The sequence below is a fragment of the Anoplophora glabripennis genome, unplaced genomic scaffold (assembly GCF_000390285.2).
Source record: "Anoplophora glabripennis isolate ALB-LARVAE unplaced genomic scaffold, Agla_2.0 scaffold4, whole genome shotgun sequence".
Classification (NCBI taxonomy): domain Eukaryota; kingdom Metazoa; phylum Arthropoda; class Insecta; order Coleoptera; family Cerambycidae; genus Anoplophora; species Anoplophora glabripennis.
The window spans coordinates 2,065,901-2,093,168 of record NW_019416568.1 but is presented as its reverse complement, the minus strand read 5'-3'; the positions used below and the strand labels follow the sequence as shown (position 1 = coordinate 2,093,168).

Here is a 27,268-nt window from a genome sequence, read left to right as displayed (position 1 = left end):
TATTACGTCGGCGTAAGATTTTAATTTCAAATTTGCAGCTATTATCGCGGCAGTCTCTAATCTAATATACGGCGTTCGGATACCCCGTCACTCCAATTTAATAAATAGGCGATATTAAGTGCCTCTCTGTATGTCGCAATCGGCGCGAGGGCAACAGTTAATTATTTTAAGAGACTAAAATCGTAAACATACCTGGGAGCACTCTGAATGGCCGCTTAATTAAATTTAATAACAAACTGAAAGAAACTGTTTGAGTAGGCAGGGGGCGGACTGCGTTCCAGGACGGGATATTTTCCCCTCTAAGAAGTTGCACAAGAACAGCTTTATTTGGTGAGTTTAAAAGTAGTTGGCTCCCCAAAATAACTCATAAATCATAAATTTCTGAAAAGCAAATGTTGTAGTTTGAAAAAAGTTACTTTGTTTATGTAATAATATTGCTAGGCATCTGTCAAACTTGTGGTGACGAAAGTGTCAAAGCATTTGATTGGCAGAAAATTGTCAAACCGATCAAATGTTAAATATTATCTGATTTCTCCCCCTCCTTTCAAAAGCGATGACTGATGGTATTATCTCTAGAATCCACAAGTGCTTAGCTGTTAATGGGGGTCATATTGAACACATGTGACTTTTTTAAGTAATTTTTTTATCTTATTATCTTTTATTTTATTATCTTATTGTGTATTACTATGTATGAAGTTGATTTTTTAGAATTCTTCTAAACTTTATTCTGCTCATTGGTGGAAAATTGGGATATGTCTCATTAAAAACTGTAAATGTTCTGCTTAGAATCCCATTGCAACGTCTGTGAATAAATAATAATAAATAACTGGTAACAGTTTAGTTGTTTGTTTTGAGATTTTGCTAAAAATTCCACAGCTACCTCGCAAGAAATTACATGATTTCAGGTGATTACACAAAAAATAGTAGATAATTTAAAAATTAGAAGAGATAGGTATAGGGAACCCTGATACCGTTCGAAAGAGAATAAAATTGTGTATCAGAATATAGAAAAATATACAGGGTGTTCCATTAAAAAAAAACGACTTATGAAGGTTTGAAGTTAACTAAACTCGGCATTATATTTCTAGCACCCTGTATGCAATTAAGCCACTTTAAAAGAATGGATGGGAAGCTTAGGGGTCTAGCTATCCCCCCCCTATAAATATTGTTGCTTTATCTTTCTTACTATAAAATACACATGGTTCGATGCTAGTCACTGTTTCCTCAATTTTTTTGAAAAAAAAAAAAAATCTCGAAAACAGTTAATTTTAGGAATAGGGAAACTTCATAAAAGTCCACCTAAAATAACACGTAGAATCCAAAATAGCAATAATATATAGGGTGTTTCATTTAAAATAAGCAAGTTGACGTCTACTTCCGGTATAACCGGAAGTGGTACGTGGAAGCCATTATTTTAATTGAGAAGGGCATACCCGAAAACCCCAAATTTTCAAAATTCATATCGAAGAAGTCTCTGAAATAATTCTAATGGAACGTCACCATGAGACACCCTGTATAGTTGATGAATATATTTTTAATTTATGGTGTAAAATAACATTGAATTTTAAGCAAAATTTGAAAATTCTCTCCACGTTAGTAAAATATTGTCTGCAAAAAGTTTTCATGAATCCATCTGTTAACTGACTGCTACACTCCGGCCTGGGACGGAGGCCGCCTGGGCTGGAAACAAAGGGCGCGGCGGGACATTTCCGAGGCAAATAAGATGAAAAGCCGGGCCAGATGTCGCCCGTCATGAAACTGAATTATCGTCCTAATTCCGATCACATGGATTAGGGAGACATAATTACAACACACTTAGTCAGTGAATGTTGGGTTTCTTGCATGCTGGAAAGCTGGAAAGGCGCGACTTAATTAGATTCTCCCGGGCAGACGTGATTGCCCTCGAAGTAACAGCGGGGTAATTGCCTGTTCCACTCTGAAAAATGTCTTCGTATGGAGCGGGATGGCTCTGTTCTTCGATTAGGATAATCAACACATGATAGTGGTGAATAAAAAAGCTTACCTATAATTTATGTTATACCTGTTGTGTATAATTTGGTTGTTTCACGTGCAATGTCGCGGGTACTGCGGCTCAGGTTGTTCTCGACAGGTGTAAAATGTCAAGAAACGTTGCGGTCTTTTTTGTCCACGACGTTGGGTTTACTCTATCAGTATCACGAAGTCTTTGAACAGCGTTTTACGCTGTTCCGACATTAATACCGTATTCACCAATTATCGATTTGACTAAGGCATTTCGAAATAAAACAAAATAACGTGTATTAACTTGACCAACTTCCTACTTTGTAAACAATTGATAAGTTGCTAAATCGGGTGATGCAGGGTCGGCCTAAGTTACGCGTAATAATTCCTGATTCATTTTTTGAAACACATGAAACTTTAGATCGCAAGTTGCTTAATAAAAAGCGTATATTTCGCTGTGGTATGAATTAATCCACATCGTCCGTAATTCAACATCACCGCTGTTTGAGCTGAAGGTAACACCCCGCTTCCTATTTCCCACCCTGATGAACAATAAGCGTACAAAGCATCAAATTATAGGAGAAACGACCCTTAACTTTAAGCTGTTTCAATTAAGACGCGAATTGTTCAGTAAATACTGCTAATTCCCCACGATTACAGTCTATGATTTACCGTGCTGACAGTTGTAATTTCGTACTTCAACTGTTTAGAGAGTAACGCGGTCTAATGAGCTGGTGCAGCCCCCCCGGGTTGGTGCCGGTAATGGGAAACGGAAGAGTGATACGCTGCTCAACACTGCAAGAGCTGCAGGAGACTGGGACTGGGGGTATTCTTGTATTATTTTAATTACGTAGTAAACAATCTTAGTTAATGCAAACTAAGAACAAGAAAAAAAACGGAAAAGAACGGCTAATTCATAAAAATTAGACACGACGTGCATTTTAATTTTAAAAATTAACCTTCTCGTTTTATTTATATAAATGAAAGGACGTAATTTTCTTTATTTAGGTTTTAATGCAGGGGCAAATCCTGTATCTTAGTTTTACTTAGCGCCGTCTTAATGAAATGTTTGGGTTAATTGGGTAAAAATTATGTCAAGCGAAAGCTAACCTTAAAATCTAACTTACAAAGGCAAATAACATAATTCTAGTTCCTAAGTGTCAAAAAGACACTTTACTTAACTGGAACAAAAATACTTTTTTCAATTTTATTCTCAATAGTCTCCAATGTACATTTCGGTTATTGAAGTATGGAAATAATGAAAATTCTACGATTTTTTCGATATAACGTCATATGAAATATATCTGACAATGAAATAGCAAATGCTCTCAGGTTTGATTTGATTCCATGTGATCTGATCCCATCCATTTGGTGGATTATGAGATAAACATAACAAGGATAACACAAAAGGTGCCTACATTGTTCCCATACGTATTTCCGCCTTCGATTCGAAAGTTTAGAAAATACTGGTAGACGCTGTTTACTTATCAGTGCTACTGTAGGAGTTCGAAGTTTAAGCAGTTGCATCGAATCCTCGAATGTTGCGGTAAATATTTCATTCTTATTGGAGACATATGTGGGTGCACTTAAATCTCTAAAACTTTTCTGCTGTGGAAATGGCGTTACCAAAAAAAGACCAGTTTAGATGTGTTTGTTCTACATTTAAATACGACACAGAGAAATATTTGAATGCAAATCTTAAGTTTTTTGCGCACGCCAATTCGGTTATTCAGTATTATTGTGGTGTTCACAGCGCTCTTATTACCGTGGTTTATTGTTTGCATCAAAATTACAAGTGTTCAAAGTAATTTTAGTTTAAAGGATATCTCCCCACCGCTTACAACTGTTTACTCCAGAATCCCCGCCTGTAACAATTTTATCGCCGTTGCTCCTTCGAACCTGTTTCCGTATTATTCCATCGTCCCTTCATCGCCACCCTTGTCCCTTATATCTGGCCGGTCGGATCGTTTAATAATGGTGTGTAATCCCCTAATAACTTCCCCTGCGTCTCGGCTCGGTGTTTTACGAGGAAATTCCGTCCGGTCCGGCGGAATGCCCTCGTAACGTGTCGAACGTCGACGGTCTCGCCTTTGTGCAACAGCGAATCTGATCGGCGTCGATAGGACGATGGATTCGGGACGGGAAGGATTGCGAACGGATGGGGGTCCTTTTTTGTAGACTGCGGATTGGGTTTGGGCGGAATTCCATTTTAAAAAACAAACAAACGGGCGCCCAAGGAAGTGTATATTTTACGCATTTTCAGGGGTGGAAACACCTCGATTCAGTATAAAAGAATCGAAATTTTAGTGTTAGTTGGCCATGGAAACAACCAAAAATGCTTCAGTAAACTTTAATAAGTTGCATCTCTATCGAGAACATGCGAGATGGTAAGGTCCGTGAGTAAATCGTACATTCCAGGGTCGTACTTTGTTTTCATAGAACGTTATGAAAAATATTTTATGTATATAAAAAACTAAAATACAGGTAATTATGGGGTTTGGGAGTTATGGGGTTTCGGGATTAATGGGTTTATAAAGCTACGAGGCTATGGGATTATGGCGGAAACAGACCATGAATTTGATGTTTTTCCAATTACTGACTAAAAATTTTGAAAACAGTTATCTAGAGAAGTGTCTCGATGTTCGGGTCAAAATAAGAGCTGATCCAAAACGTTCACATTCCGAAGCTGTGTAATAATTTATTTTCGGGCTGTCTCTTTTGTTTTTTTTTACACTGTGATATGAGATTCACCATACATCTCATTTTTTTATTAACTTGTGAATCACTTTATACAACATAAGCATTTCATTTTCCGTGAGTGTCCACATCCAGCGCCAATTTTTTATTTCATCGCAATTCCCCGGTGTTTTTTCCGTTCTCCTCCTCACTTTTTATATCCCTAGCGAGCGGCGTCTTGCCTTAGCTAATATTAAATCTAGACGCTGTAAATCTCGCCCGCGTCTTTACAGATCTTTCCCAGTCATTTGATATAACGGGAACATAATGAAATACAAAACAATTCATCTACCGATGTCACTACCAGATGCAATAATTTTTGCACGGGTGCTTAGGTATCTAAAATAAATCACTTGCAACAACTGTTTGGTGGAATTAAATCCTAGAACGACGTGGAACAGCAAACGATAATAGATTAGAGGGGGCGGGTTGTCTTTCGGGTAGCGGCGATGTAGTTTGAAGAAAATTAGAAGTACGAGTGAACTGGTCTTATTGTTTTATTTTTTTAAGAGTTTGATTAAAATATATGAAATTTTTGCTCAAATGTCTTTATTGATCTTTTGATGACGACATGACGACGATCGGTAATAACTTAATCGACCATTCCCGAATTAACCATCTCGTTGTATCATACCAGGTATGAAGTCTAGCAGTAGCAGCTCTTTAGAGGCGGCAATACGGCATTTTAATTGAACAATAGAGGCTTATTTCTGTTGCCATTCGTAAGCGTTCTGAACAGGATCAGATTCTACGTAAATTTAAACTGTTCACTGTTTTATTGAATACGAATATTCGGAACATCTACGCAACAATCACCAGCTCACCTTACGACCTACACATCCCTCTGATAGCCGCAAGTCGACCAGACCAAGGGCTTCCCGACCCGTCCCATTACCCCGCCAAAGTATTCAGGGCCCATCACTCAAAGAGCTACTCCTCGATTAATTATGGATGCTCTGCGGAGAAAAGCCGTCCGGGTGGTTTTCTACCAGATGTAATCTCGCCCTGTTCAGAGAGTAAACACTGCTCCCGACACTGATTAATCGGCAGTTGGGTTTATTATAAAGGGTCATTTACATGCCGCGCGCCGACTTTGCTTTTTTCCCCGCCGGGAGGCAGGGTGATTTGTTGATTCCGACCGGGGCTCTGTTTGATATTGATTCCGAACTCCTTGAGGCAGGCGAAGTGAGGGATGGACGGGGAGACGACCAAGGGGGATGCCCCAAAACGGGGTCACTAGGGCTCGGGTCCGTCCGTATACGCGAAATATTGTTTTCCTGTAGGCAGGAACCATGGAAAATAATGTAATAACATAATAAAAATAATTGACCCCATGATTGTTCCGCCTACGAACATAAATGCTTCACCTTAATACAAACGTTGTCTTGCTTCCCCATAAATTAAAACGATATCCATCAACTCCGAGTTGCTATACACGCAAGACATTTTTGACATCAACTACTAAAAAACTTTTGTAAACACTATCGCAAAGACGATTGTAAAATCGGATTTAAGTATTCAGAGTCGCTGAGGCCACGTGGCTCTCCACGTGTTTTGCGAATGACGCTATAAACTACAGTTGTCTAGCTATGTAATGGTTAAAAGTACTACAACTTCAATAATTTTTTCTCGGAAACTATTTTACAAAAATGTTTTTTACGATTTTGACGCCATTTCTCATGCCGCATCTAAACCTACAGGAAAATTAGTTATTTTATGCTTTAGGCAATTAAATTACCTACAATTTAAGGTACCTGAAGTCATTTTTCACGAATTTGTTAACTGTAAAATAAAGTCCGAACGCGGAAAAATCAGTTTTCGAAAATTGCACATTATTATTACAAAAAGCTATGGATGTAGATGAAATTTATGGAAAAGACGGTCAAATCAATTTATTTTAAAAAAGAGCACTGCTCCCTAGTCTCCCTGTGTCTCATCCAATAATTCCCTGACGTAGAATATTTTGCACGGTCTTCATTTAGAACTACTAGTCAAAAAATGTCAACAAAACATTGGCAATGAATTAATAACTGTCTTTTCTTAATTTATTACCGATACTTATCCCACTAAAACAGTTGACACTGACAAACATCTATTCTAGGGCAACTTACCGTCATAAGGGCATCCCAGCAGCTCCATCCTCAGGCAGACCGTCCTTCTGTGGATGCTGTGCGGCAACACCCTCACCTTGCTGGCGAATATGGTCGGCATTAGCTTATGGCTCTCGACGGAAGCGGTGTCGCTGTTTCCTCTCAGGATCTAAAACCAGGAATCGACTGACTAGGGCACATTGTTCGTCGGCCACAATTAACTAGTTAGGGGCTATTCGCAGCAACAGGAAGTAGCCGGGGAACGGCCATATCGTATTTTCGCCAAGTTACGGTTAATATAACTCGACAAGTTGTGTTGGGTATTTGGTTAATGTTAGAGGAATGGAGCGATTGCTTTGGGGGTATTGAACTGAGCGAAACTAAGTTTTCTGTGGTCGTTGATGCACTGCTTTTGGCGTATGGTTTTGACTGGAAATGTTTTCTTAAGATATAACAGTGTTTATAGAAACGTTGGAAATAATGGACAAACAAAGTCCCATTAAAAACACTTGAAATATATTTTTCTTGATTAAACCTCAGTAAATATGAAGCTATTTTAATTTTAAATTAGTTTTAAACACAAATTGGGCAAAGGCAAATACGATAAAAAGAAACAAAACCTTAATTTTTCATGAGCAAGAAACGCAAGAAACAAAACTTCAGTTCTCTCAATTAAAAAAAAAACAAATATTTAAACTGTTGTTTACCTAATTCAAAAACTCAGCCCAGCTTTTACGAATTCATTTCTTCAGCTTCTGTGTCTGAAACTTCTCATTTTATATTTTCAAGCAAAATAGAGTAAAAATAATATATGATTTTTAAAAATAAATCCCAAGAAAATTATTTGAACGAACACCGCGGCTACGCCTCTGGCTCAGCTCTATTTCGGCTCAATTTCCCTATCGCCGTTCAGTGGTCGAGGTCGATCGCTTCCGAAAGATGCGTGAAAAAACATCCCATTCAGAATGGGATATTCATGACTACGACGATGTGAATGATATCTTTATCTGATAGGCCGAATTTGGCACTCCTTATTTTATTCGACCCCGAATAAAAACGCCAGCGGCTGGTTTGTACTGACCGATTTGCTTCTCCGGTAAAAAAAACAGTCCATAAATTTTATATTCGCACGTAGATAAGGGATATGGCACATGCGATGTGACAGGAATGATATGGATCTCGACATCAATGAGATCACCTTTTTTAAACATAACTGTATTAGTTTGTATGTTATGTTTCATAATTTGTTGTAAAAAGAATGGGAACCACATTTTTGTCGACACAGTGAAACTATTAACATATTATTAATACATTAATTGTTACAAAAATTACGTAAAAATAACCATATTCTTTTTAAAGCAGCGTTTTAATTTATAATCTAGTCCTATGTATATCCATTTCAAAAGTATATAAATATAATCTATTAAAAAAATTTTGTAGCTGTAAAGATCGCAACTAGCCACACTGGATATATGTTTTAGTAGTTATGTCGCAATACCCCAAATAAATGATACAAGTATAGAGTTGTGAAGTGTCATTGTAATCCTGTTGGCTATTTCCTTCTGTTACTTAAACTGTCAGCAACATAACTTTCTGCAATTGTGGCTGATTTCCACCCACCATGTCTCTTGATTGCTAATACATCAACTCCTGTATTAGCCAGTAACGTTGCCGATGTTCTTCGGAACGAATGGCCTGTATATGTTTCAGGATGTTCTAGTTTCAAAAACTGTGCAATCTTATTAGGAATCATAGAACCTGCTTGATGACGATCCCGATGTCATTTCAAACGTGTGGTTATTATTATTATTACATTTTGTTGCCAATAGCAACTAGTAAAGTGATTACAAAGACAAAGCGTTAAGTAATTGATGAGTATCGTTAAATATTCAATATCCCCTACAAATAGCAGAGAACATATTTTGACATTACAGTGAAAAGTTATTTAGTTCTTCATAAAAAATTGATAATATCTCCAAAGTGTTTTGGATAAATTGTAAATCACCTTGTGTAGTCTTAGAGCGATATTTGGCTCTAGCAATCCACCCCTTGGGGGGGGAGTGGGGTTGTGCACTGCGGCGCGCCTCTAAATCCCCGCAAATTCCTCTGCGGAAGCTGCCGGCACCAGCAAGATGGCATCTGCTCTCATGGATGACTTGCACACAAGAAGGAATTTTTTCCGGCCGCGTCGACAGACGAGCGCGTCGTTTAAGCGATACCATCTGGGCATTGTGTTGGCTGACGTCGGGTCCGACGAGGTTAAAGAGCCGCTTTGAGCGCAGAGGAAACGTTTTCTTTTTAAATTGTTTCGCGAACCGTGCCTATCTGACTGGCGGCTTTGTTTCTGGAAAAATACGGATAGTTGTCGGTTCCGAATTTAAATTGTGATGGGGCCAAGTGTCGGCGGACCTTCTAATTCAATTATGAAGAGATGGAACAATTCCGTGACAAAGATAAGGCCGAGATTTAATAAAGAGTTAAAAGTTCCTATGGAACAGGCCATGAAAATGATAATATAATATTTTTTTATTTCCTGGTATACTTTAAATGATTTCTTTTAGCCAGGGAAGATAATATATAGCAATAAATTGAAAAATATTTTAATGTATTAGTCTAAATAGACCAATTAAAATATATGCAGGGTGTTACAAAAAGGACGCAGGTACCTTGATAATTTTTCAGGATTGGAACCAATATGCTGGTGCCTTTGGGTATGACCTTGGTCTCAAGTTTCAAGGTCAAACCAATGTCAACTTGAAAATATTAAAGGGACACCATTTTTTAAGCTAGCAATCGATAGAGGGGATTTTTTCGATAAGTCCTTTGGAGATCAAACTCATTTTGTTCTGAAAAACTCGACAAAAACGTTTCAAGAAAAATTTGTAGAATTTTGAATGACAAATTAAATGGTGATCTTGATTTTGACTTTAAATGTGAACTCTTTCATAAAATTTGGTACTGTATCTGTGAGGAATTTGATAGTAGCTAAACGCAACATAATTAATTTTTTCAAAATTCAGAGTCACCTACATTTTGTCCAAACCAATTCTGAATGAATACTAAGTCTTTCTCAGTAATCTTTTTTTTTCAGGAATCAGCCGCATATAAGATTACTGTCGTTAGCAAATGTTTCAAACACTATTTAATTTTGTTATATACAACAATTGAAATATTTATTTCACAATATTATTTACAGTAACACGATTGTTTGTTCTAGGACACATGAAAATTAAACATTCTAAACTGTCATATCTGTATTATTTATTTTAACAAAACAAAACATGGATAAACATGGCCAGCAGATTCAAATTTAATTAACATTGTACATAATCCCTCCAAATTTCAAACCCTGCCACGTGTATAAAATTGTTATGAATTTATTATAATACTACCAGGGGAAATTCGGAATGTTTTTGTTGTAACAATCATTTCAATTGAAACGCAAGTCTGTTTACTACATCGAAGATTTTGCAAAAAAGAGGGACTTTCTGATAACCGTTCAAGACGACTCCAGACAACAAATTCATCCAGTTTTATCAGGCTGGCAACCTCGTTAACGCTGTCTATCTAGCCTTGAATGAAAATCGATGTGTAATGAGAGATTTACCTACATTGTAACCGCTTTAGGGGTAATATACTTACTTTGTAGACTTCCTTTATGTACTTGCTCTCAATAGACATTATTAGGTTAATTAACGGCAATGCTAACATTTCTCAGAGAGCTCAGAAATTTACCTTCGGAACACGACTGTCTCCGGAAGAGTAGAAATTCAACTGATCCCCGACGGTGGCATCTTTGTCGCTGTGCGAAATGTTGCAGAGCTTTAGACTAACGTATCTTCTAGTTTAAATCTGTTTGAAGTTCATAAAACTGTCCTGAAAATTTGACCCGCTCTGGATATAAATATATTTTAAAAAATTCTTTGTAAAATAAACTGGAAGAATCTATCCAAGTCATCTTCTATTTCCCTCGACAATTCGCGTGCTGCCTTCTATCTGTAGAAGTCTCCGCTTGATACAATAGCGATAAAAATATTTTGATTGCGTGGCGAAGTTTTGCGCTCGCTTTCTTATTTTAATAGTGGCAATTTATTTATGCTGAAAGTCTGTTGTACCGCAATTTGGAACGTTTCTGAACTAAACTGTTTGCTAGGGAAATAGTTGTAATAATATAAATTAACATAAATCAACGATATAATAGTGGGCGATCAATCTCTTTGGTGCATTAGTCGAGTTGGCAGGGGTTGAAAAGTAATAAAGGATTAATCAAACTTTCAAAAATACTCCTCAATTCAAGTTCAATCTAACATCATCTTCTTGCAACAGCATCGTTTGCTCCTGACAAAAAGTAGGCTCTAACCATAATAAGTATGCACTAGATTTAAAACTGATAATTTATTAACGGCAACGACATCCTAGCCAAACCCCAGAATATCAACAAAGACGTATACAAACCTTTCCTCATCCCCTAAAGTCTAAACAAACCCCAAGCTTTACCCCTACGGTCCTAACATTAACGCACTCCACTCTTTAGATCCTCGAGCTCGTACAACTTTTACATAGTGTAAATTTTAATGACCGTCAGACACTTGGAGGTGTTACACCCCGTTCCGTATCAGATGTTTATGCTAAGTGGCTCGTAAGCAGGCAAACTCCAAAGTAACGTATGTAGATTAAAAGTGCCGCCTTGGATTTATGCTCGCGCCTCTTTATTAGGTGTTACGGAGAACGAGGGGGATTATTCCGTATGGAAGTGGCAAAAGCGTCAAGTTTAGGCGTACGTAGTGCTGGGGTTGTTACATGTTTAACGTCAATAGGCGCGGTACTGGAAGGGTCGGGGCGAAATGCCAAAGTTTATGGAAATCAATTAATACGATCGCCTTGAACTAAGCTGACGCTATAGCGTGTCAGATATAAGGTAATAATATATCGATGGAATTGTTGCTACTGATAATACTTCGAAAGAAGTAGCTGTTACACAACTTTTCATTTCATTTTGACTGACTCCAAGTGGTTGTTTGACATTTAAGACTAGACAATGAAAGACCAATACTACTGTCGTCAAGTGGGAAGATTTCTTAAAAAAAATCAATTATTGTTCAACGTGCTGACTATAAAATAAATTATTAATAGCGTTCTAGACGACTTGATGAAATAATTAGACGGCAGGCAAATATGCCTGAATTATAAATGCCACTGAAGATATACCCATTCATCTTCTAATCAATAAAATTAGCCAATAATTATCTATCCTACATACATATTCATTTATTAATCTATTAGAAATTATACCTACATTTACTAAGAACTAAAACAGTATTATACCAAATTACTCTTATTGGTTGTACCCATCTAAATGTATGTAATGAAGAAATAAAGACATCTACAACGTAATCTCCATTATACCAAAATCATATAATTATGTACCTTTAGGATTATTGATTGTAATAAACTGTAATACCCAGGTAATGTCTGTAATGGAATATTTATTATTAGATAAGTGTAAGGGTACGTAGTTGCTTTAATTCAACATTTTGACTTTTAAAATTAATTTTTTTTCTTGTATAAATATAATCGTTAAATGAAAATCTTGGGGTGTCCCCTGGATCTTGATCTTAAAAAAGGAACTCATCTATTTTCTAAGGAAAGACTAATGTACTCTACTTTCAGGAAAAGGACAAAATATTGCACTTTTTAATGTTCAAATTGAGATAATTCAATTTAACATGAGGTTATTCACAATGTGCAACGTTATATAATGATCAGAAAATTTTCATGTCATCCGTATATTGTAAGTAGACATCAATACAAGAAGGCATATCGTTAACGCAAGTGTTAAATAACAAAGGGCCCAAAGTTGAGCCTTGAGGAACCCCAGACAATGCAATAACTTGTGTGGACTTAAATCCTTGGCATTGAACAAATTGTAGTCTGTCGTGAGGGTAAAATTTAACATAACATCACTAATTAAACTATTTGTCAGCATTCACTCACCTGTTTGCCATCCCACCTCTTGTACTCTCTCCACTCGTCCAACCCAGGTCGCCAGTATTCCATTGTGTACTCTTCGGCGTATTCCTGACCCCTCCCGCGGTCATATCTTCCTTGAGTCTGTACTCCGGTGACCACGTGGACGTCCCCCAGGTCCACCTGGATGAACTCCCTGATACCGCTCTCCACCTGTTGTTTGGGGCACCAGCCCCCGCCCGCTTTCTCCACGCGTAGCCTGGAACAAACATTGATCAATGCTTAAAAAATCCGGGAAAGGGGAGCGTTGGGAATGGGTAGGTTGGCGTCAGTCCGCTAGAAAGATATGTGTAGAATACCGAGCTTATTTGTACTTTGTTTTGAGATGCGGGATATAATGAAAATTCATAAAATGCTTGTCAAAAGTTTAATGAAGGATTTCGCGACTAGATAAGGCGTCATTTTAATGGATTTGTTCATTTATTCGCAATTCCATCACTTTGAAATAAAAACAACCATTAAAAAAGTTCAAGAACTACGACTGCTACGTGTTGTTTATGGAATTATTAAAAGCTTCTGCATATTTTTCGTCTTTGGGCGCCATACAATGTAGAATATTCAATTTTGAATTGTAACAGCAATTCCAACCGTCCAACAGTTGCGAGTTAATCATAATATTCGATTTTGGACCATTCAGCACTGTAAAATACATCTCATAAAATTTTATTTGTGTAACAGACCCAGTTAATTAATCTCCCGATTTTATATTAAGCAATTTTCATCATCTGGTCGTAAATACGAGAGGAAATCGATGATACGTAATTATAATGATTTGCATTTACCTAAAATATATCGGAAAATCAAGGAAACAGCTGAAATAAAGTAACTACGAAAATTCAAAGGTGTAGCAAAAACATAGGTTCCAAAACTACATTGAAACATTTACATTTATATTTAAAAATATATACAAAAGCGTCACCCAACCATCAAAATATTAAGAGCTTGTACAAAAATTATTTAGACCATATAAATGATCAAGTTGGCTCAATATAATCCTTAGTATTATGGTTATTTATTTTGGTCAAGCAACGGTTGAATGGAGTTTTAATAATCTTGCAAATGTTCTTTAACCATTGGAACGGCATAGTAAGTTTGATAAATTTGTGGAATAGTAAAACTTCTAGACTCTAAAAATGTGCCTGGGCCTGTATAAACAAAACACTTTAATTCTTGTAGAGCATTTGAAAGATTTGTTTCAATTAGACTGAGTAGTATATTCGTGATTCCAATTGTCAAAGCACCCGATTTTTGCCAGCTCCGTCTTGAGGACTCGCTATCAAAAACAAATCTGGAAATAAATTTAGTTTTATGGAGGCTTATATGATGCTCTAGAAGTCATAATCGTCCTGTTTTCGCAACAAAAATGAATAAAATTGTATTACGGGTGCCAGAAGGGTCTTTATTGATTTCCCATCATCTTTTTTATATCCTAATTAGGTCGATTTCACATTATGTGATGTTGGGAATTCTAAATGGTTTCAGCAAACCATAGGTGATACGTTTCAAGTTTACAGGAGTTAGTTTGCCACAGTCTGTCGTTGTCTTTAAAGATCTCCATTGCTCGCATTAAAGTTATTAGTTTTCTTTTCTATTACTATTTTTACTTTACTTTTTGTTTCAAAATTCGATGTGGAACACTACTTTCTAAATAATTCTCTAGGCATTACGCGGGACCAAGCAGGAAATCAAGGTACCCTCAAACGAAAGCCGTCTTATTGCCATAAAACTCGATCCTGACAATCACCGTCTAATGACAGATCGTTAGATACAGCCCGCGAAACTTATCCGGTGGAAAGTTGATCCGATAATGCCTGCCTAGATCCACCTGCCCAGCATATGTGTTAGTAAACGTTTACCGAACACAATTGCACATTATCAACGTTTCCATTAGATCGGATATTAATTAGAAATCCTCATTAGCATTATCTGGATGCGAAACGTCGGAATCGAGTAATTGGAACACCTGGCCGGCATTGGCGGCCATTCAATGGGAACGGTAACTGGAACGGGGAAAATTGAGGGAAACAATGCAGACAGGACGGCCGCAGATTGTCAGACAGGTCCCAGCGGGCCACGGATCGGATTGAAGCTACCATCGCAGCGTGGACGAAACCCCGAGTCTAATTATCCAATAACTAGATAAATTACGTACAATACATACACTATTAAAGTCAAAAGCGTCTTTCACTTATTTTTTGAATCTAAGTTTGGTCAGAATCCACACCGAAGAACAGTTCTCTAGAATTAGTGAGGCTATCATGAAGCGTGATCGAACGTCGACCTTGGTAGGTTGCAGTTCTATAACTAGAGTGGCCAGTATGTGTACACGACCTGAATTCAAGCACATTCGTTGCCTTTTGGTACCTTGAAGCAATCCTTGTTTATTCGGATGGCAATATATCCCGAAGTTAGTAGAAAATGTATGGGAAAATAAAAACCATCCACTAATTTGATTGGTACGGAGGTGCCCTTTCGCGAACGTCCAGAAAGGGAAGCGTTCGGTAACGATTAGCGTCATTAACCCGGTGGAAAATCGGATCGGGCAAGAAATAATACGGCGAATTAATGACAAGGCCAAGAGTAAAAGCGCGAATCAAAATGTAATTTAAAAACCTCAAGGGAGCCACCCGCTCACCGCATAATTATATTAACACGACGAAATTCCCAATCCCAATCACAACTCGTATCAACCGAAATTATACACGTGAAAGCTTTTAAATTAATTACAGCTCCCTTATAAATTAAATTTCCACTGAGTGGTTTTCCGAAAATAAAGCTTAGATTAAATATTATAAGGTACACGACGGAATTATAAAATTAGGGTTATGTTTTAATGAAAACAATGCCACCTACTTTCGTGACCGGTCGATAGCTTCAAATTCGATATCTGGTCGTCAAATTAACAGTAAAATATTTATTACTGTTAAAATGGAAAGATTACGCAACAATGGAAAACGTACATCGGGTCATTTTCCATCGAGCCCACAGCAGGAGCCGACACAATGAAATTCCCGAAAGGAAAATAGCGCAGTCCCAAAGTGCATCGCATATCCTGGCTAATGTGTATTAAAAGCACCGTACAGTCGAGTCCGCTACGTCGGGATAGTCTCTAAAACAACTTATTGGTCTATTAAGGGCGATTCCGTATGCAGTACGCCCGGCTATTATCGCTGCACATGGCCGTGCAGTCCGTGTTTACAAGCGACCGCTGTTGGCTGCGGCTGACCGCGGCCTACAGCGTACAGCAACAGCGGGTTCGGGCGATTAATACATATGTCGGATAGCACAGAAAGTTACGGTTGATAAAGAAGCTACCAGAAAAAGGTGATCTACATTTACGTAAAGGTCACTCCACTTGTCATTAATCCAGTCCGATTATTTTAAATTTAATGTGCTGTTCATCTCGCATAGTGTTCCGATACTACGATCCCACAAAGCATCACGGTTCTACACTTGCAGCAAACCCATTTGAAGACCGACATAAACGCAAGTACCTACATCTAAGGCCAAAGAAAGATAATTTCTACTCGAAACTATCCCAATACAGCGCGGGATCCGCGAGGGCTACCGGAATCCGTCCGAACAACTTTCCAGAGCCTCGGATGATCCAATCCCGTCTCGTCCTCGCGTTCCTCGTCCGCGGAGCCTAATTGCGTAATCCCTACCGACCGGGTGGCAGAAGGCTTTGACCCGGCTCTGGCCAGCTCCCTGGAGGCGGCCGCGATGCGTCCGGCACGGAGGCTGCGGCGTTGCCACGGCGTCCCGGCGAGTCCATGACCAGCGCAGCACTAAATCAAGGCGGCCTGGCCTGCCGGGAGCGATAACACCGCTAACCTAGAGAAGTATGCGGGGCGCGAGACAGTGACGAGGCGATAAGGAGGGCCGGCAAAAAAGTCGATCACGGGAAGTCCGATGCTACTAATATTTACTTTTTTCTATCTGGCGCGGTAATAATTCGGTGGGCTTTTCAATTTGGAGGTGGATATTGACTTTCTAGTGTCGGAATTTGACAGCAGATTGTTTTATTTGAAGCAGCAGCTTATTTTTTATGTGAACATAGTTGTCTTTAAGACCGGCAATTTTATTTGTTGTACAGATTTACTCAAGTATTTCCTGCCAGTTCAAGAATTTATGAAATAAAGACACGAAACCATAGATTCAAGACAGAGACACTCTCAGGCTTCAGATGGTACACTGTACCATCAAGACGGCATTGGTACATCTATGTAACAACCACATACGCCTGCCAACCAGATAAATCTCCAGGAACAGTATTGTACTTTATAGTACTGCTACGCTTGGTTAGAATTTTTTTTGTTTAAAAACTATTTGTACAAAATATATACACATATATTAAAAAAAGACAAAAGGGGAAAAAGGATTAAATAGAAAAAAAGTTAGGTACTTTGGAAGCGTAAGTGGGTAACAAAGGTGCCGACGAATCACTCAGTTTGAAGGGTGTAGTCAGTAAAATATTTAAAGTACAAATATCAAAATGTTGGGCGCCACAAGTAATAAAACGCAACTCTGCTAGGAGGTTCCCAGATTGGCCTGTTTTCCAAAGTACGCCTTTTTTGCAATGATGTTAAAGTGATGTTAAACACACACAAAAAAATTAAATACATCGTGAAAATCTTCCGATATAGAATGATTTTTGTTAAAAGAAATAAATATGTAAACAGATATTGGTATATTATCTAGAGGGATTCAATTTCTGAGGTTGTATCTATGTTTGAACAACAACAAAATAAATTGGACGTACTATGTCGACATTGGTGGCTGAGTGATATCAAACAAAAATAGAGTAGGTACTAAATATATAAATACAAGAGTGTTTTTGTGAAAAATGTGATCTACACGTAAAATTACACTCTCCTGCGTCTCATTCCAATAATCGAATAGAACTCATTTTAATAAAATTATCATACAAAATCTCACATCTGCTGTAGAAATCTTCATTATTACTTACAAAAAAAGTGATCTTTTCTTTCTTCATGTCCCTGAAACCAACAATGAATTCGAATTTTCTATGTTCCTCTCCGAGCTAAAAGTTATCATCTCTGGGGCGATATCCGAATTTCATGCAAAAAAGCGTGCTTACCTTGATGATAGGTAAAATATTACAAGGAGAACCAAGGGAGGAGGAGGAGGAGGAGGAGGAGGAGGAGGAGGAGGACCAACGGTTTAGCTTGAAATAGTGGAAAATCTCCTGGTGGAGCCCTTTGAAATATCCGGAAGAGGATTACGGTCCCTGCGTTCGGTTTTCAGAAAAAAGTAACTCGAGTTTGTCGACAAATAAAGATTTACTCAACGTGGAGACGTAATCGGAGAATATCCGGTCAAGACGGTCTTTGAAGTTTCATACGAGGTGGATTTTACATAATTCAGTTACAATTCGCATCCTGGTGGATGTACTTTATATTTTAACATCTCCTGTGTTGATATCATAGTGCCTAAAATGAAATAATAATTATAGAGAAAGAAAATTCACGCGCCGACCCCTGAAATTAATCTCGACAGCCAGGAGGTGATGTATGGCCTCCGACAGGCAGTAAACTAGTGTAAATATGGCGATAACGTAAATAGGAGCCTGATAATGGTCTGGGGAGGCCTAGAAATGGGGCAATTTTTTCCAGAAACCGGGAAGTGGATGGTTGTGTGGCGGTCGTTAAATTAATTTTGCCATATTGGTAGCCGTTACGGCCTGAGGCCCCCTGGAAATAATCTTTTGCTGAAAGAAAGGGTCAAACAAAGCGTTGTTTAGTTTTAAAAGAAATGGCAGTTAGAAGGAAAACATTCCTCTTTTTGGTGATACTGAAATATGTATATAGTAACAGACGTGAAAGGTAATATTATAAAAAAATAATTTCCCAATGCTTGTTTATTCGTTATTACTGTAGTTATCATAGTGCTCTTATTAGCGTGGTTTATTGTTTACATCAGTCTTTTAACTATGTATTTCAATGACTTATGGCAGCACTAACAGGTCCATTACATTTTTTCTGATACATTGTGAATAATCCTGTATAAGGAACAATTGAAGGATTGTAACTAGTGAGAGCCACGCTCTATATTTTTTTAGTGCTAAGAAAAGAACACGTATTGCCTTTACAGCCCCGTTACCATAAAACCTGCAAGGACATATCCAACAGCCGCAATTATTATAATTTAAGGACCCATCCAAGATAAACCCAAGGCGAATTATGGAAATTCTGCCGTCTCGGAGGGATCTGGGACATTCTAACAGCCACGCGTGAGCAGATACCAGACCTAGCAGGAACAAGGCATATGTTCTGCTTTCAAGACTAACCTGTACAGCTTGTAATACTTTAAAAGACCAGGTAACGTTGGACATTGTTAAATAAACGTTTTTTTTTTTAGGTGTGAAAATGCCAAACACCTTCAGAGACAAACGAATGATGTGATGTATTTTTTAAACAATTAATCTTGGTTCACTGAGGTCTAAAATTATCCAAGAGACAATGTCCTTGATTTGGAAAGCCAACTAATACATTTTGAAACACGAAATACATCCATCGATAGAAATAAAGCTTCGTCATCTTCATCTTGGTCCGGGATTTCGTGACCAAACGAGATAAATCCTTATCTCGATTATATTCCCTTCTGAAATAAAACCGGTGGCCTTGAATTTCCATCAAATTCAATCAAAATGCCCCACACTGTACTCTTGGCATCTCCGCCGTTCTTAAGCTCCGCCCTTATCATAAGCCATAATGTAAGTGCAGGCCGCAAATTGGGCGGTTAGTCTGCATCCCTTACTCGGGAGATTCGATTTAATTTTCGTGGCTGCCGTTATGACCCCCATTATGCTTTACGATGGCTTAAGACAATATTGTCTAGCGACGCCTTCCGGCAACATATTGAAACTATCCAGAGGGCTGGCAGATGGGTCTCCTCGTGAATTTGTGATTCACTGGAAGAACCGATGGGTTCCCCCAATTGTTTGTTGAGAGCAAATGAAATCTTGAATTCGGAACGATATGGAAAAAATGAAGGTCATCTGATTTGGAGTAGTTCCAAAACAGTAGGATTAGTTTGTATCCTTGTTTAGACATTTCAAAAGACACATTAGAAAGTTAAACCGTTGATAGTAATGATACAAAACATGACATTTTGAAAGACATCACTCTCTTTTTCAAGAAACTTTGAAACGATAGTGAAGAGGAGAGAAGAGAGAAGAAATAAGAGTAGATAAGAAATAAGAGAAGATGGAAGAGAAGAAATAAGAGAAGAGGCAATAGAAGACAGGAGATAAGAAAGAATAGAATATATAATAGAAAAGAAAAGAACGGAAAGAAAGATCAAATGTTACATTATAATATTTACCCCAATATTTTTCCTCATTTAATACTAACTACCCATCCCGTGGCATTCCTAAACAAGTAAACAACAAACTAAAATTGCAGATAAAAGTATGTAAATACAGGAAATGTAATTTCCAAATGCATCCCATCTCGAATAACCACACAGACTGCACACACATTTATTATTATTACTTGTACTTCCAACTTGTACAAACATCATTACAATTCTTTAATTCAAGTTAAAAATAAATGTATGTGACTTTCCGCTTCTCAAATAACGCTCTCTGCAATGCAAATAGTTATATTAAATAGCTCAGAATTAATCGTATAGAAGTTAATATCATTTCAGAGGAATTGAATGATGAATTTAAAGGTTTGGCGCATAGGAATTCAACTGATATGTCGACAATAGATGGCGGAAAGGTGGCTTATCGGTAATACAAGACTCTTAGCGTTCTATATTAAGCGTTGTCCTACGATGTTGGTATGTATATGTAACTGTACAATTATTGGTTTGATTGATTGAGAAACGAAATGATGATAATAATGTGTAACTAATTCATCTCTGGTTTTTAGTGTTTTTATTATTAATCATGTGTGAGTTTATTTGTTTGAGCTTTTATGACTGTTACATTTCGAAACAAAGTACATAGAACTAATAGTTTTTTATCTTTTCAAATACAATACGAATTTGCCCTTATGTCTTTGTCTGTATGTCTTTAACAAATTTTGCATCTGCTTATACTTTAATGAATCATCAAGCAGCTTCTACAATTTCTATAAACATTCCGGGGATTCATATTCATTATAGAGTCGACATATATGGCTATGCAAACATTTTCCTCACATTCCTCATACCCCTGAACGTTAATAAATTATTAAAGCAAAGCCCACGAACTAAGCCGGTAAAGGCAATTCCCTGTTCGGCTATCTGGAACTATTTAGGATCCCAAAGATTAGAGCCAGAGTTTTAATTCGTAATATCACCGGGAGGTCATTAAATTCCTGTTTTACGTTAAATAAATTCCATGTAAACCTAAAAAACCGTTTTCATCAGCCACGGAACAATAAACTTTGTTCGATAAAGCAAAACAACGGTTCCCAGGATTATATCGAAAATAAATTTTGTTTTTAATTAACTTCTGTTATGCGACCAGTTGGATGTATGGCGTCCGAAACAACATTGTTGTATTAATCATTTAATGTTTCATGCCGATATATTAATTACCGAAACATTCAATTTCGAATGTTGCGTAGGTGAAAAGTTTTGCAGGACTGGGATATTTACCCTTCCTCTGATATTGTGTTTATTAGTGGTAATTATGGTTTTATTGGCTTTAATATGGATAGGTTAATTATGTATATTTGCGTAGTTTCAGCTTGCTATATCAGGTATTACACGGTTAAAAAAAATTATTGAACAGTTATTTACAGAGACATTAAAAATATTTGAAAATGTAGACTTATTTTCTAGAATAGTTTTCATCGTCAGTAAAGTCTTAAGTAAGAGATGGGAATAAAAATTGTTGTCGAATATCGTATTTAAAGTTTAAAAACTAAGCGCAAAATTAATTTCTGAAATTGAGATTGTCACGTATACCATTTGGTCTGAAAGATGACCCTCTAGAACTTAACGTTCATGTTAGAAAACTAAAATGAGAAGTAGTTGTATGTCCAAAAATGTTTTTTAAGTCCCAAATGAGAACTAGTTGTATGTACAAAGTTGCCCAAAAATGTTTTTAAGTCCCAAGTTTTTAAATATATCCTGGTTTTAGTACTTTATACATATATCAATGAAAGAGAAAATAAAAACAACAACAGAATACAGCGACGTAACTTTCGATAAAGATCTAGGTTTCGTTGACAAACTAATATAATATACAAAAAGCAATTATGATACTGAGCAAATCAATAATGTTGACTCAGGACTGCTAATCGGACCTTCAAACTCAAAAAACATCTGAGAAATATTGGTCTAACAGAAGACAGTCGACTGCCAGAGTTGTGGAGTCTCATCAGAGGACTAAATTAGGTGAAAGATTATAGAAGTCCACAAAAACCTATGGTTCGTGACAGTGGAAAAGGATATGTACAGTCTGGGTGGGTAAAGTAGAACACTGTTATAATTACCTGCCATTCCGTGGGCCTACGTTGGGGACATACGAGGAGCTTGCGGTGATGGCTTCGTCGGGTATAGCTCCAGACTCCATACCAAGAGGCTCGTTACATGTTCCTGAAACAAACGACAAAGGTACAGTGACCTGACAAACTTTTCATTAGTAAAATGATTTAAGTAATTGAATTGATAAGCCAAGAACAATCGTGCTAATAGCAATCTTTCCACTTAAATGGCATTTCAAACTGTAGAGTTACACGAGTGCTTTGTTCAGTTCGGTTAGTCCGAGCGTAACATCAATCGCCTGTTTATTATCCATAATTATTATGTTATTATTGGTAAGCGCACCAAATTTACCGTAAATTCGTGTATTGCTTTACTGCAGCGCCCTCTGGGTTTATTAGAGTAATTATGCGATTTATTAAAACTCGCAATTTACGGGGACTCTATCGAATCAATTATTCGTGTTTATGGCAATGGCCTAAGTACTAATTAAACAAATGGTCTTTTAATGAAACGCACTCAGCAATAATAATAACACTGGTAATTGCAATAATTCATATGCTGGTTCGAAACAGGAGCTAAATCAGATATTTCATAAATTCAGTTCGCAAAATAAATGCGATTTCTATGCGATGCTAAGACCCAGACAATTTTTCTTTATTTTTTGATTAATTTAACTGTTGTATGCTCCAATACAGTACGAGAAATCTTAACCAACGTTTCTGTAAATGTTACCATAGACCGAGGTTTCGATAGCGTCGAAATCTAATATACCCGATGGGAATGAAACCAATTTCCATCACAAAACGAAATCAACAGCGCGAGCTTATGAAAATCGAGTGCACATCCCGCACCGCAACTGATATTCAAATGTTTAAAAACGGTCATGGCTCGTATGTCGCCATTCCGGTATCTCCGGAGCACTTGCAGACATCTCTCCAACTGTCCCCATTTGGAAATAAGACATCGACTTCGTTCCAGGCTTGCCCTCGTTGCGGAAAATGACGTCGATTTTGTAAAAGTTCGCAAGCTATCAAAAGTTAAATGGGTACCTTGGAGTTCGGAATATCCACGGTTGTTAAATTTACCGTGTCATAAGTCGGTTTTAAGCAATGTTGAATTTTAATAGAGTATTAAGTTCTATTTTTAATCTGCCCGAGGTAATGGGAGTGATAATTTTTGATACCAGCGCGGAACTGGGTCAAATTTATACGTTATATTCTTGCTCTAACAACGGATTACCATAGATATGCCAGGAAACTTAACTGTAATTATTAAATTATATTTAAATTGTATTCTTCGTAACTCGTTACAAAATATTGACGTAGTAATCTATAAGTATCATCAAAAGGACACTAGTTAATGGAACAAAAAGACTATTTTTTTAGAACAAAAAGTTGTCTTTCATAAAGCAACGTACTAATTCCAAGTACAACGAGACCCTTGTAACTTTCATACAGATCAACAACATATCTGGTATCCTGTGCAAATTTGCAGTAATGATCAGAGAAGACAGGTTCTTCAAGGACAACCAAATTGGATCTAGAAGAGTATGGCACTCAACATGTAACGAAATTGTAAAAAATTAATCTGGAATAGGTGCTTGCTTGGAAATAAGTGAACCAATATGTTAAATCAAAAGGTTCAGTACTTCCGAAGGTATTGTCAGATAGACCTTATATAAAACATTTCGGTCAACAATAATTATTGAAAAATTAAGGGTTCTCAAGTAGGTTTAGCGTCGCCATGAAGTCGAGAGACTAGTGCCTTTTGTCACCGGGAGTAATAAATTTGCAGAGCCGTCCTTCGGAGAAGGTCTCAATAAATTTAACAATGTTTTTGAACAAGATGACAACGGTTTAGCCCATGGTGACGTAGGAATTCCAAGGTACTGGTCATAGTGGTAGATAGATAAATAAAGAAATAAGCTCTCAGGTTACACTTTATTTTGGTTTCATTGGTGGATTGCCATTGAATTTGATGTCGTTGAGTTTGTCCTATTGCATTCTTCAGAGGATTTGGTCCCTCTTCAAGTCAAAAAGTGCTCTGTGAAATATAGATCACATCTAATGAATTCCAATTCTTTGAAGTTATGATGTTGATAGACCTATCCCATTTTCGAGTATACCACGACTCAGTTGACACGTACCACTCCGGTTCTAGCGGAATACTAATTCCAAACGACTCGGAACCCTCGTAACTTCCACACTGAGCTGATTGCTAGTCGCGGGGGGAACAGGTAGTCCCGATGCCTCTGCGTGCTGATTTATCGGTCCATATTTTCGCAGATACAATTGAAATTAGTTGCGGGGATTAGTCGGGTGTTTGTTCTGAGGCACTTAATTAAGGCGGGAATTAGATTCGGCACGCCGGTAAACAAAGGGTCGCGGCCGGAACCCGGATTACGCGGCTTGGCCTAGTTCCGGGGACGATTCGAAGGCTGCAGAGGTAATTCTAGTCACATATATCGTCACATATTGAAACGGGGGGCGACGTAATGAAGCGCGATGGAATCTGGGGAAGGTGGTTTCCGTCTAAATTGTGAATTTTTCGAAGGAAGATCAAAAGCCTAATAAGCGAGATGTCAGTATTTTAAAATTAGGCAAGGCTGGACAGAACAGGAATCAAACAAGATAATTATCTAGAAAATTGTATCTGCTGATGAAGGCATTAATTGTGTGTAAAGTTTATAATTTATAGTTTAAAGCTGGTTTAAAGTGCAAAGTTGACAGTGAAAAGTTTGAAGTTTAAGTTTTAAAGTTTAAGGTTTAAAGTTTAAAGTTGAAGTTTAAAGTTTTAAAGTTTAAGGATTCAAATATGAAATTTAAAGTTTAGTGTTTAAAACTTGAAGTTTACTGTTTAAAGTTAATGGTTTAAAGTTTAAAGTTGAAGTTTAAAGAGGTTTAAAGTTTAAGGGTTCAAGTATGAAATTTAAAGTTTGGTGTTTAAAACTTGAAGTTTACTGTTTAAAGTTTATAGTTTAAAGTTTATGGTTTAAAGTTTAAGATTTAAAGTTTAAAGTTTTAAAGTTTAAGGATTCAAGTATGAAATTTAAAGTTTGATGTTTAAAACTTGAAGTTTACTGTTTAAAGTTTATAGTTTAAAGTTTATGGTTGAAAGTTTAAGGTTTAAAGTTTAAGGTTTAAAGTTTAATGTTGAAGTTTAAAGTTTAAGGATTCAAATATGAAATTTAAAGTTTGGTGTTTAAAACTTGAAGTTTATTGTTTAAAGTTGAAGTTTAAAGTTTTAAAGTTTAAGGGTTCAAGTATGAAATTTAAAGTTTGATGTTTAAAACTTGAAGTTTACTGTTTAAAGTTTATAGTTTAAAGTTTATGGTTTAAAGTTTAAGGTTTAGAGTTTAAGGTTTAAAGTTGAAGTTTAAAGTTTTAAAGTTTAAGGATTCAAATATGAAATTTAAAGTTTGATGTTTAAAACTTGGAAGTTTACTGTTTAAAGTTTATGGTTTAAAGGTTATGGTTTAAATTTTACAATAAAATTAAAAGGCGCACAACGGTACCAACGCTTACTTCTTCGATCCGCCTTATGCTATATTCTTAAAGACGGCACCGTATCCAAACTTTCCGGCTTCAGAACTCACCGCTTAAGCCTCCTGACCGAATGTCATCCCACATCCCTGCCATTATGACTATTTCAGCTTTCGTTAAATCGGCAGAACTCCCCTTTCGTTTTCCGGAAATTCTTTAGGATCGTACGCTCGACGTCCTTTAGACACAATGTCACCGCTCCGAAGCGAAATCCCTGAAGACATAAAAAAGTTATGCGGTGGAAGAGGCGGTTTATTGTTATTAGGTGTAATTTTATTCAGTCGGCAACAGATTCACTCTGGTTCGTGGATGGCGTGTCAAGGGGCACTCCCATATAATATTGCTTTTTACCAGTTGAACGCTGGCATTCTCCAGGTTTATTGTTATAGCCTAATTAATTATGAGGGGGTATTACGAGCCCATCTGGATGCCGGCACGAAAATGAGGGACGGAATATCTGATTATTCTTTTAGTGTTTCAGTTAGTATTTCAATGAGGGCTAAGTATGCGCGATAGTTTGTTACAAAGTCTAGCCTGGACTTGAATTTTCAAAGCAAGAATACAACGAAAATGTAATAAATTGTTATTTTAACGCCGTTTTCATATACAGGGTTTTCCAAAAAGATTCAGACAAGAGTTGTTGGATACCAAGAAACCAATATGCTGGTGACTTTGGATTTGACATTGACTTCTTGATGTCCAATAACTTTTTTTATAGGACTGTCCAGAGCCATACCACCAAAACTTAAATCAATTTTAGGCTAAATATATAACCGTAAGGTTACCAGGAAGTAAAATAAGCGTATTAAAAAATCAGATTGTACCACTTTCAGTGGAATTTTCGATGAAAATGATAAAACAGTAACACGATTGCCAACCTTGCATAATTAATTTTTGTGGTCGTGCACAAATTTATATGTATCACGCACTTTGCGTATTATAATTTATTTTCGGCAATTAAATTTAGCCGGGTTCGTCATGCTCGAACTATTAATAAAGATTGTGGCAAATAATTTATATACAGTCATAATTTACCACGTGTTTATGGAATAATGGTACGTATTTAGGATAGGGACTCCAATCCTGGTTTCTAGATGAAGTAAATCAAAAATAACACTTTTATTCAAAAATTTATTGTGGAGCACGCTTTTCACGGCAATAACTGTTATTTCTATCGCATTTGTGGAGTGGAAAGAAGCGAATCAGCTGTTGGTAATAAGCCACACGCAACTACAAGCACTGGGATGATCTTAGAGAATAGCGTGCATCTCCCTGGGGTAATATTCTGAATACCTGATCCTGATCCTTGCATTGTTGTAGCTAAAGAGCCCCTAAGCTGCTTAGCATAGTTGGTTGTTTATCCGCTTTGGAATGTTCAGACTTCACATACTAACCAAATTTGCCCTAAAAACCCACAGCTTTACCTGGGGGTCACCACATCACCGC

At 37.2% G+C, this 27,268-nt stretch overlaps 1 protein-coding gene across 1 annotated transcript in view; it reads right to left on the bottom strand.

Annotated features, from left to right (window-relative positions):
* The window catches only part of LOC108917477 (discoidin domain-containing receptor 2-like), a 109,910-nt gene that overhangs the window by 12,214 nt on the left and 70,428 nt on the right, over positions 1 to 27,268 (bottom strand). The window contains exons 3-5 of the mRNA XM_018724097.2: positions 22,289 to 22,391; positions 12,801 to 13,032; positions 6,828 to 6,975 (exon numbers count right to left, since the gene is read on the bottom strand). Coding sequence (XP_018579613.1) covers positions 6,828 to 6,975; positions 12,801 to 13,032; positions 22,289 to 22,391 — 483 coding nt within the window. The remainder of the gene's footprint in view (positions 1 to 6,827; positions 6,976 to 12,800; positions 13,033 to 22,288; positions 22,392 to 27,268) is intronic.